The 19,684-nt window shown below is 43.3% G+C and overlaps 1 protein-coding gene across 2 annotated transcripts in view; it reads left to right on the top strand.

Moving 5' to 3' along the window:
• Window positions 1-19,458, top strand: part of PLXDC2 (plexin domain containing 2) — a 513,252-nt gene extending 493,794 nt beyond the window's left edge. For both annotated transcript variants that reach the window (XM_059729061.1, XM_019497583.2), the window contains exon 14: window positions 15,088-19,458. In XM_059729061.1, the coding sequence (XP_059585044.1) occupies window positions 15,088-15,204 (117 nt within the window). In that variant the 3' untranslated portion in view covers window positions 15,205-19,458. The remainder of the gene's footprint in view (window positions 1-15,087) is intronic.
• Window positions 19,459-19,684: the final 226 nt, after the last annotated feature.

Below are 19,684 nucleotides of genomic sequence, written 5' to 3' on the forward strand. Positions count from 1 at the left end.
ATGGCTAGCTATAACACAATTACAAATAATTAATTTATTCACTAATTTATGTAGCATAAAATATACTACACTCAGGATTTAAGATTTGTCTAACAAGAAACATGCATGGTGTGACAGTTATGGTGAATTACATTTCTATGAATACAAGAATGCATAAAACAGAGACTGAGTAGAATAAGGTGCTGATTAAAAATTAAATATGAGCAAAAGTGATGCAGGAATCTCTAAAGTTGAATGTGGATGGAAGCAAATTCTTCCCCAGGTAACTCAATTGAGCCAAATCAATTTACTGCTGGGACCAATTTGCAGACTTGGTAATATTTTTAAATGTATTTTTAATTTTCCTGTCATACGTTTAAGTGAGAACTGTAAGAATGAAAAGGAATTATTTATAAAGGACATAGAAGGTCAAATTGAAAGGTGATGTGTTAGACTGATTTAACCCACGCTCCTTTTTCCTATTCATGTTCATTTACCTGTGAATAGGAGAGTCTCAGCAGGTGAAAATGACAGCCAAAAAAAAAGGGTGTAAATGCATACACTCTTACACCATCCTACATGTTACTTTCTCTGAGAAACAACTTAGACTTGTAGGCCACATCCACATGAGCAGGGGCATGCATTTGCTGCAGCACAAATAATAGCGACACAAATTTGTGCCACTACTTTGTGGTCTAGTGGATGCCCCTGGTCATTGCAGTTTGCAGCAGCACACATTGTCCCTCTGCTCCATGTGCTGCAGCAGGGGCTGGCTGAGGCACAGGATGAGGCACGCTGAGGCACCGAGCGCCCCAGCCTGCCTCTCCCCAGCTGGCTGGGGTGCAGTGTGCCTTGAGATGGGGGAGCAGGCAAGCCTGGGCCGGCTGCTCCTGTATTACACAAGGGCTGGAGCCCCTGTACTGAGGCTTGCAGAGCCCCCCATCTTGATGCACTCTGAGCCCCAGCCAGCCATGGAGCATCTCCTTGGGACTCAGGGTGCCTCAGTTTGGGGACCCCACACAATACTATCACAAGTACTATCCTGCAGTGGCTTTATATAATGGACTGCGACACATGTGTAGATGCTGATAGCGCTGGCTGGGGCACAAGGGTATTTTAGTGCAGGGGTTGCCTGCCGGCTAGCCAGCCCCTCTGCAGCACACTGAACTAGGTCAGAGCAACCCCGGACTGGCAGACTGACCAGCTCCCTGCTCCCTGCCAGCCAGGGCTGCTCTGACCTGACTCAAAGTGCTGTGATCCCCAGCTCATGTGTAAACATGGTGCCCGGGAGCAATAAAGTCCAGCATGAACTGCACTGGAGTTTATTCAGTCACATTAATACCATGTATAGAGACACCCAGTAAGGAGCAGCTGGTCCAGACTTGCTGAATGCAGGGTGATATGCACCTTTAGGTGCTAGTACAGTCTGGCCAGTAGAAGGCAGGGGAGTTTGTTTGCATGGCACAAATGGCTACCCTGCAGTAAAATTAACTAGGGAACAGACACACAATTAGTAAACTAGCATCATTTACAGAAGTTTAGTTCTCACTTCTCGTGTGGTAAACTTACCCCAGCACCTAGAGTGACTTACAAAAGTGTAAGGCTGTGTGTGGTATGTCCACTCACTTTTTACAAAGTAAATTGACTTTACTGTGGGCACAAACAGCTATAACAATTATATCCCTATTAAAGAATACTGAATTCTATAGCAATATAAGTGTAGCAAACCAACCGAGCTTTAATCCTGCATCACTTAGGGTCACATTTCAAGTGATTGAGCACACTTGTATTACTATCAGCTCATACAGATAAAACAGTCATACTGGGTGCTTGTCCACGTTCATCAGCATTTACCCACTAAAAATTGTTCTTGGTTTCATTTTGCTTTCTTAGTTTATGATGGCTACATAAGTACCGTCAACATGATTGACCATGTAAGGGCTCATTACACTATAACTAGTAAAATGCGGTAGGAAGCACGTCAGAACAAGAATACCCCCCTGCCCTTTCAGCACTACTTTACTGCCAGGTGGAGTTTTAGGACAAGAAACGCCTAGGGGAGTTCTCCCAAAGGGGATCGACATGGCTACGGGCACCCAAATGGGTTCACCCCCTGCCCTAGACTAGTGCTGCAGCACTTCTGCCCTTTACTTTTTTGGGCACTTTTTCTGGACACCCAGCCTGGTAAGGAGAACCAGCTGGGCTGGGGGTGCAGGGTGCTGCAAGTCAGGAGTGAGGGGTACCAGCTGGGCTGGAGGAGCAGGGGGCTACAGGTAGGGAGTGAGGTGCACCAGCAGGGTTTGGGAGGGCAGGCAGCTGTGGGTCAGGAGTGAGGGATACTAGCTGGGCTGGGGGCTGCAGGTTAGCTAGGAATGAGAGGCACTGGCAGGGCTGGTGGGGTAGGGGGCCTCAGGTTGGGAGTGAGGGACACAAGCAATGCTGCAGGGTGCAGGGTGCCACCCACACCAGCCCCCAGCCCCCAACACGCTCATGCCACAAGCCCCAGGCCACTGCAGGGAGAGGAGAGCCACATGGTGTCAGAGAGGCTTGGGTCCTGTGATGCACAAAGCTCTGGGTTGTAATGGCCACATATAGCAGTGTATGGTGTGGTCTGTGCTAAACTGGAGTGAGGGGCAGGCCAGGAGTGAGGGGAACTGGCAGGGCTGGGGGCACAGAGAACTGTTTTAGGGCCAGCAATATTATTGTTTTCTTGTTGCTTACCCCATTAGGAATGGAGGAAGCCATGCAGAGACAAATCCCCATTCCTGCATTACCTTCCAGTATGCCAAAGGCCTATTCCATGATTAATTAATTACCCAGAGCTACCCGACCCATACCACATGTACCCAATGCTACATGTTAGGGTTCTCTCCCAGAATTGGCAAAAGCCTGCTTAGTTGTGACTTGCACTTGGCAAACCATGCACTTTATTTGCTCCGTTCATCAGTCAGCCACCGCCCCCCTCCCCCCCCCCAACACACACATTTCTGGGTCCCAGGAACATTTCACTTGCAAAATTCCCTGCCAGTCCCCACTCTGTCCAGGCCAGTGGCTGTGGGGAACCCCTTGCTTGCAGTGAGCAGCCTGCTCTCACCATCCACTGTTTTAGGGCACCTCAGGCCACCTGCTAGGGTTAGCTCCCTGAATTTCAAACTGCCTGCTTCTACTGAAAGTCAAGGAACATCTGCACCCCCCACCCCCCCGGTGGTGTTGGGCAGGGAACCCTGGCTGGCAGTGACTGGCCTTCTCACCATCCACTGTTTCAGGGCAGCCTATGCCAAGGTTACGTGCTATGGTTCATGAAGCTGCTGTTTGTTCCTTATTCCCAGTTCCTTATTCCAAGTTCCCAGTTCCTTTTTCAAAGCTAATCTATACCCAGTAAAAACTGCTTATTAATGAATTACATATTCTAAAGAGAGAGAATGTCATTAGCTATGCATATTTACCAAATAATATGTAAATGAATATCCCGCATCAATCAAGTACAGAGCCCTAAATGAAGATCAGATTAGGATGGGATTATGGGGCAAAATACTTCTTGGGTTACCCCAAACTTCCTGTCGATGCCTCTGTGGGACTGTCCCAAAGAACCTGATTGCAGTCTTGCCCAGCCCAAAACACAGTTTGGCCCTGCCACACTGCCAGCTGACACTCCCCATGCCCACTGTACTAAGTACATTGACCCGAATAAGGAACCGACTTTTGGGCTGGGATTATGGCTGGAGCAAGAGTGCCTATAGCTCGGATAGAACCCCATTTTGAGGCTTTAAAATAGGCCCTGTCAAAAGGGGGGGGGGGGGCAGGCGGGAAGGCAAGAAAGGCTGGAGAAAGATCAGGATTGGCAATGTTTTGGTGGCCAAGGTGCACCCCCAACTTCCTGTCCATGCCACTGGGGGACTGTGCCAAAGAACCTTGCCCACAGTCCTGCCCAGTCCAAAGCACAGTTTATGCATGCCAGGCTGTCAACTGATGGCCTCCCCATGCCTACTGTACTAAGTATATGGACTCAAATAAGGAACTGGTTTTGGGCGGGATTAGAGCTGGAAATCCTTCTTGGGCCACCCCACACCATGCCTTTGTGGCACTGGAGGACTCTCCAGGACACCTCTGACCAGCATTCCCTTTAAACTGCAGTGTGCATGGCCACGCAGATGCACCCGGCAGAGCAGCATGAGCACACCTGCACAGCCACACATACCACACAGTTTAGCGGAAATGCTGCCCCTGACCAGACTCTTGCCTGGCCCAAAGCCAAATTAACTCATACGAGGCTGCCAACTGACAGGAATTTTTGTGTAAAACAGAAAGAATCCTGCCTGTGTCTCCTGCGATTTGAGTGATCCTCAGCGAGGATACAAAGCTGAGAACCAGTATGGGGATGGGCTGGGGTTGTTCATAGATTCATAGATTCATAGATGTTAGGGTTGGAAGGGACTCAATAGATCATCAAGTCCGACCCCCTGCATAAGCAGGAAAGAGTGCTGGGTCTAGATGACCCCAGCTAGATACTCATCTAACCTCTTCTTGAAGACCCCCAGGGTAGGGGAGAGCACCAACTCCCTTGGGAGCCCGTTCCAGACCTTGGCCACTCGAACTGTGAAGTTCATCCTAATGTCCAATCTAAATCTGCTCTCTGCTAGCTTGTGGCCATTATTTCTTGTAACCCCCGGGGGCGCCTTGGTGAATAAAAACTCACCAATTCCCTTCTGTGCCCCCGTGATGAACTTATAGGCAGCCACAAGGTCGCCTCTCAACCTTCTCTTGCGGAGGCTGAAAAGGTCCAGTTTCTCTAGTCTCTCCTCGTAGGGCTTGGTCTGCAGGCCCTTAAACATACGAGTGGCCCTTCTCTGGACCCTCTCCAGGTTATTCACATCCCTCTTGAATTGCGGCGCCCAGAATTGCACGCAGTACTCCAACTGCAGTCTGACCAGCGCCCGACAGAGGGGAAGTATCACCTCCTTGGATCTATTCATCATGCACGAATTTGTCATTGTTATCGAGGTTAATTAAGATTCTTTGGGTCCCAAGGTTCCCTGTGTCCAGGACAGCTGCCCCCAAAGCAGTGTTGGGGAGGCCATCCATGCCACTGGGGGACTGTGCCAAAGAACCCTGACCACAGTCCTGCCTGGCCCAAAGAACGGTTTGTGCGTGCCAGGCTGCCACCTGACGGCCTCCCCATACCCACTGTACTAAGTATATGGGCTGAAATAAGGAACTGGTTTGGGGCTGGGATTATAGCTGGAAATCCTTCTTGGGCCACCCCACACCATGCCTCTGTGGAACTGACCAGAGTCTTGTCTGGCCCAAAGCCCAATTTCTTTGTGCAAGGCTGCCAACTGACGCCTCCCCATGCCCGCTGTACTAAGTATATGGGCTTGAATAAGAAACTGGCTTTTCAGCTGAGATTACGGATTGAAATCCTTTCTGGGCCATCTGACAACATGCCTGTCTGCCCCCAAGGGACTCTCCTGGATATTCCTGACTAGAGTCTTGCCAGGCCCAAAACGCAGCTTGACTGTGCCCGGCTGCCAACTGACAGCACCCCAGCTATGGTGCTAAGTATATGGACCCAAATAAGGAACTGGATTTTGGGCTTGGAGTATGGCTAGAAATCCTTCTTGGGCCACCCTCTCCATACCTCTGTGGCACTGGGGGACTCTTCTGGCCATCTCTGGCCAGAGTCTTGCCCAGCCCAACACATGGTTTGTGTGTGCCAGGTTGCCAGCTGGCAGTCCCCCCAGGCCCACTGTACTAAGTAGACAGGCTCAAATAAGGAATTTCTTTTCGTCTGGGATTTAAGATGGAAATAATTCTTGGGCCACCCCATGCCATTCCTCTGTTTTTTCTAGTTTTCTGGTTTTCCTGGAACTGGGCTGGTTTTAGAGCTGGGATTACAGCTGGAAATTCTTCATGGTCTGGCCCATATTGTCAGGGGTGTCCAAGAGAGTCCCCCAGTGCCACAGAGGTATGGCTTGGGGTAGCCCTATCTCTGGAGTGTTAATACCCACATATAATAGTGGATGGGAAGGGCAGATGTGCACCCAGCTCTGAGGTTTAACAGCTGCGTATAACAGTATCTGAAGAGGGCTGAGATACACCCCAGAGCTGGGTACAATGGCCACATATGACAGTTTAGCATAGCCCTCACCATACACTGCCAGGGCCCTTCATTCCTGACCCACAGCCCCCTACCCTTCCAGCCCTGCTGGTCCCCATCACTCCCTGCCAGTGCCTCTCACTCCTGACCCACAGCCCCCTGTGCCCCCAGACCTGCTGATTCCCCCCACTCCTGACCTGCCCCCTTAGCCCAGCTGGTGCCCCTCACTCCCAACCTGCAGTCCCCTGCTCCCCCCCCCCCGCCCTGCTGGTTCCCCTCACTCTTGACCTGCACCCCTGGCCCAGCTGGTGCCCCTCACTCCTGGCCCACAGCTCCTGAACCACAGGAAGACAAAAACCACACAAAGTTTAAAACCCCGGGGGTCTGCCTATGTCCTTAGACCAGCGCTGCTACAACCAAAAACCCAGCCCAACAAAAAGTAATTTTAATTAATCTGAGTCTTGAACTGCCTGACCCATAACAATTTGAACTTTGCCATGATGTGCATGTGAACACAGGGAACAATTTGTTTTGGATTCCAAAAAAGTTGTAATTTGCAAGATTAGCCCCTGGGATCCTGTTCCAGCATTACAATAAAAATTCAGTTGTTTTCCATGGATTACCAAGTGAACCCAAGTGGCACCTGGTGGTGAAATTGTTGCAAAGCAGGGAAAATCCTGTTTTCGGGCATAAATCAGAACCACATTGAAAATGTAAAATGATTAAAAAAAACCCTCATGGAAGAAATTCAGGAGCTAAAAATAAAACATGTCAGAGGGGTTTTAAATTACCATGAAAAAAACCTAAAACGATAAAATCAGCTGATAATGTGGATACAGAGATGCGATTTAGCTAGTTTAATGGTGATTTTTGTCATGTGGACACAGGAAAAATGTAATGTGGGAATAAGAGAGGTGTAACGTGGACAAATGCCCATTGTATGAGCTGCTGCTTCCTTTGAAGTGGCTACAATGTATGTTTGTGTGTGCTCTCTGTAGCAAACATGTCAAGTCTCCATACTTTTGAACTCACTGAATTTGGTTTGCACATGCTTTCTCTTGATCTCTCCCCTCTTCCATCCCCAACTAAGCCCATTTGCTGTGTGTAGGATTTGATTTGTTTTTGTTATGGAAGATGAAATAGCAAAGTAATTGCAAACCATTTGTAGTATTCATCCTGGTTTTAGGTTGGAGACTTGTGGACCTGATGGCCATTTCTGCTTCTATTTAAGGCTTATCATTTTACATCTGTGTAAACAGCAGAATACTGCAGAACAAGAGTGCATACACCATTTCCAACTTGCAGATTTGATTTCATGCATGCAGTTTATCTCTTAAAAGTAATTTAAAAAATAGAAGAGAAATGTGGAGCCAGATTTTCACCTGCCGTACATTAGTAGAGCTCCAATGAAGCTGATGAAGGTGAGCTCATTTATACTAGCTGAGGAACTGATCTGTCACGTTTTTGGGTTTTTTTCCTACTTTCAGCTTGCAAATGGAAATTTTTCCAACAATTTAGTTGGTCTAATAAAAGATAGCACATTTACCCAAAAAACCTTGTCTGCCTGGGTACCCTTGAGGCCTTAACACTGTCACCAATTTAGGGTTTTTTTCTGAACTGAGAGCTGAGTTATGCACCCTGGAACTAATGATTAAAAGATAGAGGAACAAGTAAAATGTTTCTGTTCTTTCAAAGTTTTGCAAGGTCTAGGCATTTTAGATATTGGCATCGATCTCATTGTCATTGTGCTGCACTGATAATAAAGTTATTTCCTGAAGAACTTATTCAGCTCAGCAGGAACCAGCAGCCCAGCAGGGGAAACCCAAATCATATAAGAAGGAAAAACTATCAAATAAATAATTAGCACTGACAATAAAAGTCAAGGAGATTGTGGAAAGAGCTGTCCTCTTCTTCAAGGATGAGAAACTAGCTTCTTAGATGCCCAACCTACTACTTCATAAAACTGTGGAAATGTTAATAGTTGATATAGTAGTAGTAGAAGAATTTAAAATCAAAGAGGCTATTTGGGACAGAAATTTGTATTCAGTAAGAAAGAAAGAACCAAATCAGATTCTTTCACCTGTATAGCTTGAAGTAGTTTGGACTTTGAGGTAATTTTTTCTAAGCATCCAGTTAATTCAGTGCCAGGTAAGTCAAGTTACTTTGTTGCTTGTAAAAAGCAGATAGTTGAAATCTAGTGTTCTTGGAACACAGGATCTGGAATTTCAATATCTGCTCATCTCTACTTGAGCTTTTTTTAAATGAATCAGGCATTTACTTAAGTTTGACAAGAGAATAGGTAAGACTACACTCAAATTGTAAATATTCAAAAAATAGGTAATTGTGAGGTTGCAGAGACACTTCGTAGAGCAGACCTGTACAGCTGCTGGCCCACAGGCTGCATACAGCCCTTGAGGAGTTGTGCTGCAGCCCCCAGGAGCCCACCTGACCACTGCTCCCCCATCACTCCAGCTACAACAGCAGCCAGAATGTCCGAGCTGCCCTTCTGTCCTCTAGCTTCTGCTTTCTGCTTCTGCTCCAGGGAGCAGGGCAGTGCAGCACAGCGCGGGGAGCTGAAGGTGAGCCTTGGGTGGCATAATGCAGCAGTGTGGGGAAGAGGAGCAATATGAGCATGCAGTGCAGTGGTTGGGGGGGGTGCAAGCACATGTTGCAGCAGGGGAGCAGAGTAAAATGGGTGTGTGGTGCAGTCATTGGGGGTACCTGTACTATGTGCAGCCATGACTCACTGTGGTGTAACCTGCAGGTGTGTGGTCCCTGCTGGTGCAGCCCACAGGGTGTTTGGCTCACAGGTGCTTAGAGGTTGGACAGTCAGACAGTCATAAAGAAGTCCTTTAGGGCGAAGATCATTGATAACAGATAAGGTCAGGAGAACAAGAAAATAATCCAACTTTTGCAGTATCTTAATGTGGGCTCTTGTTGACAGTGTTAATTTCTCCAGTGAAAACTTCTTCCATGCAAATTATGTTTTTAATTAATGTTGAAGTCTAGAAATCATGCAAATAATAATTGACCCTTTATTAGTAAGAATGTACACAATTTATTTGTTCCTACTGAGAATGTAATACTGACTAGAGGCCCACATAATAGATCAAATGGGATTTGATTTCTTCCCTTTTCTTAATTTTTCTGCGTAACCTTGCACTGTCAGTTTGAAGCTAGACACTTGATGCTGAGAATCCGAAGGAGTCTATAATAAATATCTCTACTTCTGAGTCAGTAATATATGATATTGACAAAGCTCAGTCAACAGCCCATGAATGATTGATGTAAAGTTTAAAATTCATTTATTAGGTGTGTGTGAGTGCAGGCATGCTAGACTGGATATCATTGAGCAGGGGAATACTTAGCAGGCAGGATTGGTGGATACAGGATGTCTGCACAATGTGCAGAAGTTACATTAAAAATTAGAAGATACTGTGTACCTGAACTCCCCAGGAAGTTCATGTGAGGTGAGGATAATGTAGATTTCTGAGGAGCTCTCAGAATTTTGTAACATCAGATTCTTACTGTAATGAAAATTGGAATTACTCCATTAAGGTCATTACTACATAAAACAGGTGTGGGGGGAGAATCAGGTTCTATGAATGCTTATGAGACCACCTGCTCAAGTCTATAACTGAATGAGACTGCAGTCTGTGACCAGGAGACTCTGTGAGTTTGATGCTGGTAGGATGATAAAGTGAAAAATGGGAGTTGCTAACAGTTTACAGGTACCTCTGTGGAAAAAAAAACAGAAGGGATAGTAGTTGGAGGCTGTTCAAGGGTTTAAATACTTTCTTTGGCCTGTTCTTATCATGGCAGGTCTGACTTCGCCTAAAATTGTCCTTTTGCTGTTTCCTTCACTGTTCATGTTGTAAAAGACTGTGTACCATTGATCTCTTCACATCCACAGACATTTCAAACTCATTTTCCAGAACTTTGATGGGAAAATGTAAAATAAGGCTGACGAATCTCAGCAAATTAACAGTGAAGCAGAATACTCAAAGTGCATCACTGTAGTTGTAAATTAATTCCCATCACAGGTGAAATGTACCATACCACAGGCTGAGCTTTCATGGAGATTATTTGGATCTGTATAAGGGATAGCAATATGTTCCTCAGTTCCTTTGGGAGGCCAAGGAAATCAATCAGAAAATGCTATTATTGCCATGTTACAGTGCTTGCACACTATATAAAAATGATATATACCAATATCATAATTATATATGAAAAAAATACCATAATTGAGCCTCTTCAACATTGTCCTCCTAAATTTTATTTTTAAAGCCATCATCTTTTGGGAGCCAAAAATCTAAGATTCTCCAGAGGTCTGAGGTCTACTGCCTCCCAAGCCAGTCATCAAAGTTGGAACAAGAAACATTATGCTGCAGCCTTACTAGTTTGGTGCTGCAGTTGGGCTAATTAACTCTACTGGGGCTACCTCCTGACCCAGAAGCTATAGAGCCATGTTCATACAGCATTACACCCAGGCTAATTACCTCTGCCTCTCAACTGATTGCATGCTGACAAGCTGACACTATGTGAAAGCTGAGCAGGGGAGGGGCAGTGAAGCTAATTTGGCTCTAATATTCCAGATCTTTGACAAAATTCACGCTTCAAGGACTCTTTGGATAAGGGATCACAGCCCAAATAGAACCAAGAGCTGCTAATTGTTTTATTTTCTTTTTTCATATGTACACAGTAGATGTTCCCCTTCTGCTTGTGCACATCTGTTACATTTACTCTCCTTTCTCTTCATATATATATTTTTTAAAACATCTAAAAGTTCACACATTGATTTTTGTAGCATTTCCTTTACTAGAAGTCAGACTTGATTATTTCCTTCATTTTCAAGATTGTATTGATCATATTGGTTATAAGTCAGCAAAGTAATTTATAAATGTCACTGAAGTTCTCACCTGAAGTGCAGCTCTCTGGTCAGTTCAAAGCTGCAGACGATATTGTTTTATCGTTATGTCATCAATTATCTTGTGCATTAGAATAGTCAGAAAGCCTTGCTGGCAATAGAAACTAAACACAGAATTTGCATTTCCTTTTTTATTGATTAAAAGAGGCTTTCAGCATAGAAGGTTCTTTCTCCCTTTCCCCTCTCATAGAGTTATACCAAAGGTGGTAAAGTTTACTACAACCCTCTGCATGAAACTCAAACAATCAGATTGCAAATCTTGATTGAACAGTATTATCTTATATGGTAAACTGCTGTAGTGTTCATCACAGGTCATGTTTGGGGTTTTATTAACCACATTGTTCTGCAACAGAAAATCAGTTTACATAAAGGTAACCTCAAAAAATTCATAGAGTCCTTCAAATGTGCTAAAAGCCCTTAGCTGACAAGCTAATTGGGGCCTATGCTCCAGGGGTCATTCCATGATTTATGGCAATTAACTTAGCTAAGAATGAGTGCTAGGGGGCCTCTACTAAACTGATCTGCAGTTGATCCAGCAGTAAAAAAATAGTACCATGGTGCCTAATACTCGCACAAATGAAAAAATGATGCTCATTCACTTCAATAAACATGAAGACTCTCCAGTAAAACACCAGGAAAGGGAAGGGTCCCTAGAAGCCCACTCTCCAGCACTTGGAGCTGAGGTATCCCTCATCACATTTTTAAATATAAGAGCTGTAGAACCCACCCTGATTGTGTTCTAGGGCAGGGATGTCCAACCTGCAGGACACATATCAGAAGTGGCATGGGCAGCCTCTGTGTGTGACGTAACAAACTGAGGAAGAGACAGGTAGCATGGCAGTAGACAGGGCAGGGAGAAGGACATAGAGTATCAGGTAGGGTAGGAAAGTAGAGCAGCAGATGGGGCAGTGGAAGGGAATAGGATTGGTAGTCAGGGAAAGTGTGGGGCTAATTTGTGGCACACCTACCAGAAAGGTTGGCCCCCAATTACTCTAGGGCATATATAGAAATACCTATTTCCAGGCTTACAGATACTAACAGATCAGCAGGCTGCATGGCCCTAAGTGGCTGAGTATATAAAGAACAGGGCTGGTGAGAGGAGAAAATAAGGGTACAGTTGTACTGGGCCCCTCTAAATCAGATCACTCTCTATTTCATGTTTCCAAAAATAAGAGGTCACCTTCCACAAGGATGTACTAGGCCCCCAAATTTGTCTTACAGTGCCTGATAGGGATACAAGCTTTCAAATCTCTTTTCCTGAGCTAGCCTGCTCTAGACCCAGTTTTTTGTTTCCTTTTGTCCAGCCTTTCTCCAGATATGCAAATCATTCTCCTGCATACGGTGTCTATGGTCTTCTGGGGCTCACAGCACTGCAGGCATTTTCCTCTAACCCATTTGCTTAGAAAGATGTACTTGGGACCCACTTCTGGCAGCTTCACTCATGTGAGAAAACTCGTATTGAATTGCAATACACTTCATAATACATGCTGTAAGAATAAGCAAGAATTACTTTCTACAGGACAGCAGCTCCAAGAATTACCATAAAGGTTTCAAACTCCAAAGAAAGAAGCAGGTTTTCTTCCTGCTCAAAGGAGATGGCAAGAACTAGGGAACAGTCTAAATATTGACTTTTTTGTGCTTGTATTTTCTAGTCCCTTGTTACTGTGCCTCAGGGACCACAAAATGGAAAGAATTCATTAGGCTTTTCATGAGCTGCTGCACTGGCTCAAGGAGCTTTGAATCCCATAATGCCAATTAAGTTACTTATGGTTTTATCAATTAAAATGGTAATATTGCTACAGCATTATCTGGGTCAGCAGCCAGGTCTAGTGAATCAGTAGCTTGTCAATGTTGTTTTCAAAGCTAGCAACTTCACATACAAACACACACATGCATATCCCATGCTATACATTATTACCAATGGAAAACCAGACAAGGCAGAATGAAGTGTATTTCTTTCCCTTGAGGCAAGAAAAGAAACTGCACAAGGCTCCAGTTCTGGTGTTTGAAGATGACCTTCAGATTTGTTTAATTCTGGGGCTAGAGTCAATGTTTCTGCTACATTTCCTGTTCAGTCAACTGATGCATTTCTATTCAGTTTTTATCACCTGGAAGGACCAGTTAGAAAGAGGTCTTCCATTTGGAGAGAGTGTAGCTGAAAATGGTAGACTGGCACTATAAAGAAGAACCAAGGACTAATCCTAGTTATGTCTTAAAATAACATCAGAGAACAATTTCATCAATTACAATTTAGTTCATCAGTGTGTGTTGTGGTGTGAGGCTGTTTCTAATTATTTCCCATAGTAATTTTCACTGGTTTTTCATTTTCTCTTTTCATTAGAGACATCTCAGGTCAAATTCTTTTTTTCATTTACAATAGTGTAAGTGTGGAATAATTTCACTGGGCTCAAATGAATGACACTAGATTTCCACTAGTGATTCTGAGAACAGAATCTGACCCCTTTTCATTAGCCGTAACCCAGCTGTTCTTTTAAATTTTCAAACTAATCTGAATCTAGTTTAGGGGAAGAAATCTACAAAGTTGGAACAAAGTTTTCTTATTAAGAAAAGCACCTCCTTTCAAAAGGCCAGTGCTACCTGCTTTTTCTGACTTTTCCTGACTAAGTCTTGTATGGAGGAAGTGTTTGTGGTTGGGGTGGGGGGGGAGATTGCATTGAGAAGCCTTGAGATTTAAATTAACTGTCAAACAGTTCAGCACGAGACACCTCAGAAGCACATCTAACTCAAGAAGAGAAGAAAAGGAAACCTGCTGCTTTTATAGTATGTCCTCCTGAAAGTGGTCCCCTTGTAAGCCTTTATGTAATGCCCTACCAGTGACTTTCCATTCACACATTTTTTTTAGATGGAATAGCTATGGCACAAAATATTCTTTGGGTAATCCAGCCCTAAATTAGGTTCACTAATCCCAACATAATATCATAATATAACAACAGTGGTTCCTGGAACAGATTATCTATATTATATTGACTACAAAATAGTAAAACATTGAGTATTTTGAATCTATGAATTACTTATAAATAATGTTTACTTTCAGGATAGAGAGAATAAAAAAAAATGGGTTTTGTCAGAACATAGCTTCTCACATTCATATTAAAAGCCATTAAAGTTATAAATAGCTTTTGGTCTCTGCCTTAGTGAAAATGTAAAATGTAACTAATTTTCTTCATTCATCCTTCTATTCACTTTAAATGCACTTGGACTATTCACTGTGTGATTCAGCACCCTTTGAAGGTGAACTGCAAATGCATTCAGTATCTTTGGAGAAGAAATGACATATAAAAACATTTTACACCTACATTTTCAAAAGTGACTAATCATTTGTGGGGAGGGGTGGTAAGAAAGGGCTCCATTTTTGGTGCCCAAGTTGAGACACTGTAGAGGGCAGTAATTTCCAGAAAGTACTGAGGAATCTCACCCTCACAAAATGTAGAGTTTATAAATGTCTTTCATTCCAAAGCACATTTCAGATGCACAGGAATCATTTTACTTATCACTTGGGTTGCCTGTCCACCTCCCAGCTCCATGCTGCAACCCCCCTCCTGGCACTGGCAGGGACATACTTGCTCCTAGGCAATACCATCCCCTGGGCAGTAGAAATCAGGAGGGTGGAAAGTTCATCCACAAAACAGGACTGGTAAGGGAGTGGGGGTGGGAAAGGTGCATCCTGGGATGCTGGAGGGCTACAGATTGCTTGTTTTACCTTGGTTGAGCAAACTGAAGTTACACTAACGTGAGCTGGGTAGCACAGTCTAGAGTTAACCCTTGCCTGAAGTAGCAAATCTTTGAAACCCCCAGAGGGCACTTGGGCACAAGGTAACAAGCTTTAACATGTGGACACTTGTTCTTTAATTTCCTTAATATGATCTAAATGTAATGTGTAACTTCACGATGTGTCATGTACCTTTTCTCTCCAACTCCCTAAATAACCTACTTTTATTTTTTTAAACCAATTAGATTTTAGCATTAAAATCTGAAATTACAAGATACTTTAATAACTTGTTTTTGTTTTATTGTTGTCCCTTGCACATTCTAAAGAGGCTTTTTGTTTTTGTTGCTCTTGTAGCGTCGTCCAAGCAGATGGCCTGCCATGAAGTTTCGAAGAGGCTCTGGACACCCTGCCTATGCTGAAGTGGAACCAGTTGGAGAAAAAGAAGGCTTCATTGTATCAGAGCAATGCTAAAATTTCTAGGACAGAGCACCAGTACTGGCCTACAGGTGTAAGACATTTACATTGCCTCTCTTTAAAGAAAAGGACCACTAGACTGCTCTAGCCTGGTAGAAAGACGTTTTTTGGATAAGCCTTTTCCAAGAAGAAAAAATAATCTATGATACCAGATTCCACTGCACAGAAGGTTCCCGTAGTGGAATGAGGTACAGTAGTTCATTCAGAACTTGCTGAGTGGCACCCTTGGTATCAGAACTATGGCACAGCTGCTGTTCTACTGGCTTAGGCATGGGGTTGCTTAGGAAACCAGATAATACTATAAAGCTTTTGGTGCACAAGGGTATGACCCTTTTGTTCAAGTGTTCTTCTCTGGTGTCTCAAAAATAAACTGAGTTACAAATGAGCAGCCCTTTCATACAAAGAGTAATGATTCCTGTTCACAAGGTTGCTGAGAAAAATGAATTCAATGCAGGTTAAAAAAAAAAGCAATTTTCTATACTTCTACAAGTGAATGTGGAAATAGTTTTGATTTTTCAATGCTAAACTAGCATAACCAAGTGAGTGACTGAGTTACAGTAAGTTGTATGTTCTTTCCAAGAGTAGTAGAATGTTTCTTGTACTTTGTTGGTTAATATCCTTTAAACAAGTCATGAAAAAGAATCTTAATGTTAACACAAGCTGGTAAGAAACAAAATAACAAGGAGTTTTCACTATGGTGAAATTAGGCTTTCTTATCAGAGTTCACGGTGAAATTGGGCTAATTTTCAGTTTCAATATTCACTAAAAATTAAGCATTGGGTTTGTTTGAAGGGATGTCCCTTGCATTTTCGTGCAGAGGGTTGAGATGAAGGCAACAGATATTTTGGCTGATGATGGAAGAAATCAACATGGAATATTTCTCAGGCAATGCAATGAGAAAATGTTGAGATTTTAAACAAATAGGTTTTTATCCTTTGCCATTTCATTGCGAGTCTTTCCTGAGAAGCATTGCAAGAGATACAAAATCAAAGTCTTATTACAGAACCCTGCTGAGTCATACAGTGATTTTGTTTAATGCACATAGTAGTTGCATAAATATATATATAAATATATTTTTTTTATAGCTAACACAAGGCAGGCTCTTGTGACTGTTAACACTGCATTTTTGTCATCCAGACGAAGGAAACGGATTGCATTACTGCATATTTCCACTGAGTTGTAAAATAATTCTTCATATTAGAATATTTTTATGTTGCCTAGGGAAGGTGGTTGGTTTAGTTGCAGTGCTATCACTTTTCTGCCTAGGGAACCATCTTTTCTTTATTATATCAACCCTTTTCTTCACTGACCAGGGAAAGACAAGATTATAAATTCCCCAGTGAAAAATAGAGATATTCATTTGGGTGGAAGATCTGAGGCCCAGATCTTCAGGAGAAGTTAGGCACTTAATACCTTGAGGATGTGTGCCTAGCCTACTCAAATTTTAAATTCAGGTATTGTATGTACATTTCATTGTGGTCTTTGACTATCAGATCTTTTACATACTGTACAAACAGAGTCATTTGAATCATTCTTATGCATAGTATTCAACATTTGCAGTTTCAGGTCTCAAGTAGTTTAGACACCTTGTAGGTACCACCTTAAAATGCAGTTATTTACATTTCCTGTTGATGCTTGTATGGTCTAAATTTGATTACTTATTTCTGTTTTAAAAAATAACATAATTTCTACTTGTTATTTTCTTCAGTAAATAATACAATACTGTATTTTCTGTATTCATTCTTTATTCTGTGTAATACATTTTTTTGTCTGCTTTACAGCATCCCTTGTGAGATTTGAAATGTTCAAAACATAGCTAGAATTAATTTGAAGCTACTAACCACCATGTCTTGAGGTCTGGTGAAATACCTGCAGCAATCACTCTTCAATTTGTATGGCTCTGTCAATCCCTGTTTCTAATAGGGAGGGATTAAATTGCAGGCTGGTAATTCAGATAGCAATAACCAAATGTATTCACATATATATCTGATTACACTTATTTTAAAAAAGATGACGGTGCACAGAATTTAAAAAAAAAAACTTTGGCGATCTGAGGCTTGCTATCCGTTTCTCTGGGTTGTTCAAGGTAGACGGAAAATTTAGGTTTGATTGCTTTAATAAATAGGATTGATTCGTCTAATAAAACAATTAAAGAATTTTTGCTTGGAATTTTTGAAGCATGGTCTGCTGTCCCTTTGCCAATTAAAATGCATTTTATTCTACAGCACATTCAATCAGTATATAAATATTAATTTTACAAAAAGGCATCTGTATAATGTTGCAATATATTTGATTAATATTAATGCTCACACAAGGAAGGGCTACTCATTATGGGTTTGCAAGTTCAGACCTTGACTCTGAGAGAGGAAAAAAACTGGATCCAGTCATACACAGTTGATGTCATGCATAGAACCAATTGGTCAGTTAAGTGCTTAAATGAGACATAAGGCAGAATTTAAGAACCTAAGTCATGGAAAGCAATCCAGATCAACTCTACTTCACCTTCTTAGGCACCTCCATTTGACCTTAAAAAATCCCTAGGCGCTTAAACTTCAGCTCCTGAACATGCTCAGATATCATCCAGTTCAAAAAACTAAATACCGCATAAGTGCCACTGTGATCCAGGTAGAAGGAACCTATATTACTAAATGGACCGATCCATTAGGCACCATAAAGTACATCTAACTCAGGCCAGCAGAACTGAGTCAGTCACTCTTACTAGAAAACATGGTAGCTGTGTTGCCCTTTCCTTTAGTTAAAGGAAGTCAGAGACTTGGGTTCTAGGCCATCCCAGTTTTAGGGTTATAAACACATCTTTTGCCTCCTAGGAGGGTACCTTATCCCCCAAGTTATTAGAAAAAGTCAGGTGGGAAGCATCCCTCCCCCCATTCTTCCTGCTGAAAATAGGCCATTTGACATGCAAGAGTACAAGGGTCATGGGGGCCAGGAGAAGAGGAAACAGGAGGGAACACGTATGACTGCAGCCCAGTGATGAGAGCACTTCCTGGGATGGGAACACCAAGGTTCTAATCCCCGCTCCCAGGACTGCTTATGATTTTTACTTTAGACAGTCTTTGGCTTTAAAAACCAAAAATAATCCTGGTAGCCAGCTGGCAGCCTTTATCACGGAACTGCAGCCATTCTCCTGCTTCCTCACTGTCTTTCATGCATGCTGGCCTGGGCTGTAGGCCACGGGGAGTAAAGTGTAGCACACATTTTTTTAGCCTTTGCAACTCAAAATGGGCGGGGGGGGCAGAGAATCTGGATCTGGCCCAGAGTTAACAGTGAAGCTGTCAGAATATTTGTCATGTTTGACCACAATAATTTTCATATGCAATATTTTTTTCTTTGTCTCCCCCCCCCCCCCCCCCCCCCCCCCCAAAGCTGGATGAAAAATGTATGTGTTCAGAAATATTCATTTTGTAACAGTCCTTAAAATCATCAAGAATCATTTTTTTCACTCTTTGCCCATCTTTTAGAAATTCATGGCAGTTTTCACTTAATAAAGGACACGTAAGAAATATCTTAATTTACTTGATTTGACCTTCCTATACTATTACATACTTCGGAAATATGCCATGATAAGTTACTGAATTTATTTAAACAACCAACAGGCATATTTCTGTCAACAGATAAAGTGACCCCCGCCAGATTATTGTACCAAAAAATGTTAAGTGACACAACCATCTGTAACTGGTGATGCGGTGGCGGAGTGTGTCCGCAGTCTGACCCACCATGCGAGCGGCGCGTGATCACAATGTTAAGTAGGGCATGATCACCTGTGGTCTAGCCAACCAAAGACCACCTAATGGACATGGCTGGCCAGCATGTCCATGTGTTCCAGAACTTACCATCAGGGGAGCTTTTTGATTGGCTAAAAATTTTATATAGGGGACCGCACGCCTTGGTGAGGGGTCCCCGGGCTCCGACTCTCGAGACAGACTGATCACCTGTCTTGGGGCCTGGTCAGACCCCTAGGTCAGCAGCAGAAGCTGCTCTAGTTGCTCCGAGCGCCATAGCTTACTGCCTCGCAAATCCGGAACGTCCTGTACCTTGTCCTAGCCAGACATTGTACTTGTATCGTACTTATACTGCGGTCTTCACCCGTCACCCGTCGCTTGTCCGTCATCTGTATTCCCTTGCTGTTGTATATAGTTTATCATCTGTATCGTTCTCCAAGTCGTATCACCCACCAAGTTATTTCGACCTACCATTCGACTGTTGTGTAAGTAAACATCAAGCTTTATTTCACCCCCTCATTGCCTCTGGTGTTTATCTCCCTCTCGCACCTGGCATCCCCGAGCGTGTCTGGGTTGGTGTCACCACCCGGTGCCCCACTCAGGACGCGACTGCGGCCGTTTTCCCACATACCTTACGGAGAACGCGCCCACAATTTCTGTCTGAGAATAACTGATGTTGGAAGAGAAAAAACTGTGCATACTAACAGAATGTATAGTGTCTCACTGATGTCTACTTT

This window comes from Alligator mississippiensis, chromosome 5 (genome assembly GCF_030867095.1).
Source record: "Alligator mississippiensis isolate rAllMis1 chromosome 5, rAllMis1, whole genome shotgun sequence".
Taxonomy (NCBI): Eukaryota; Metazoa; Chordata; order Crocodylia; family Alligatoridae; genus Alligator; species Alligator mississippiensis.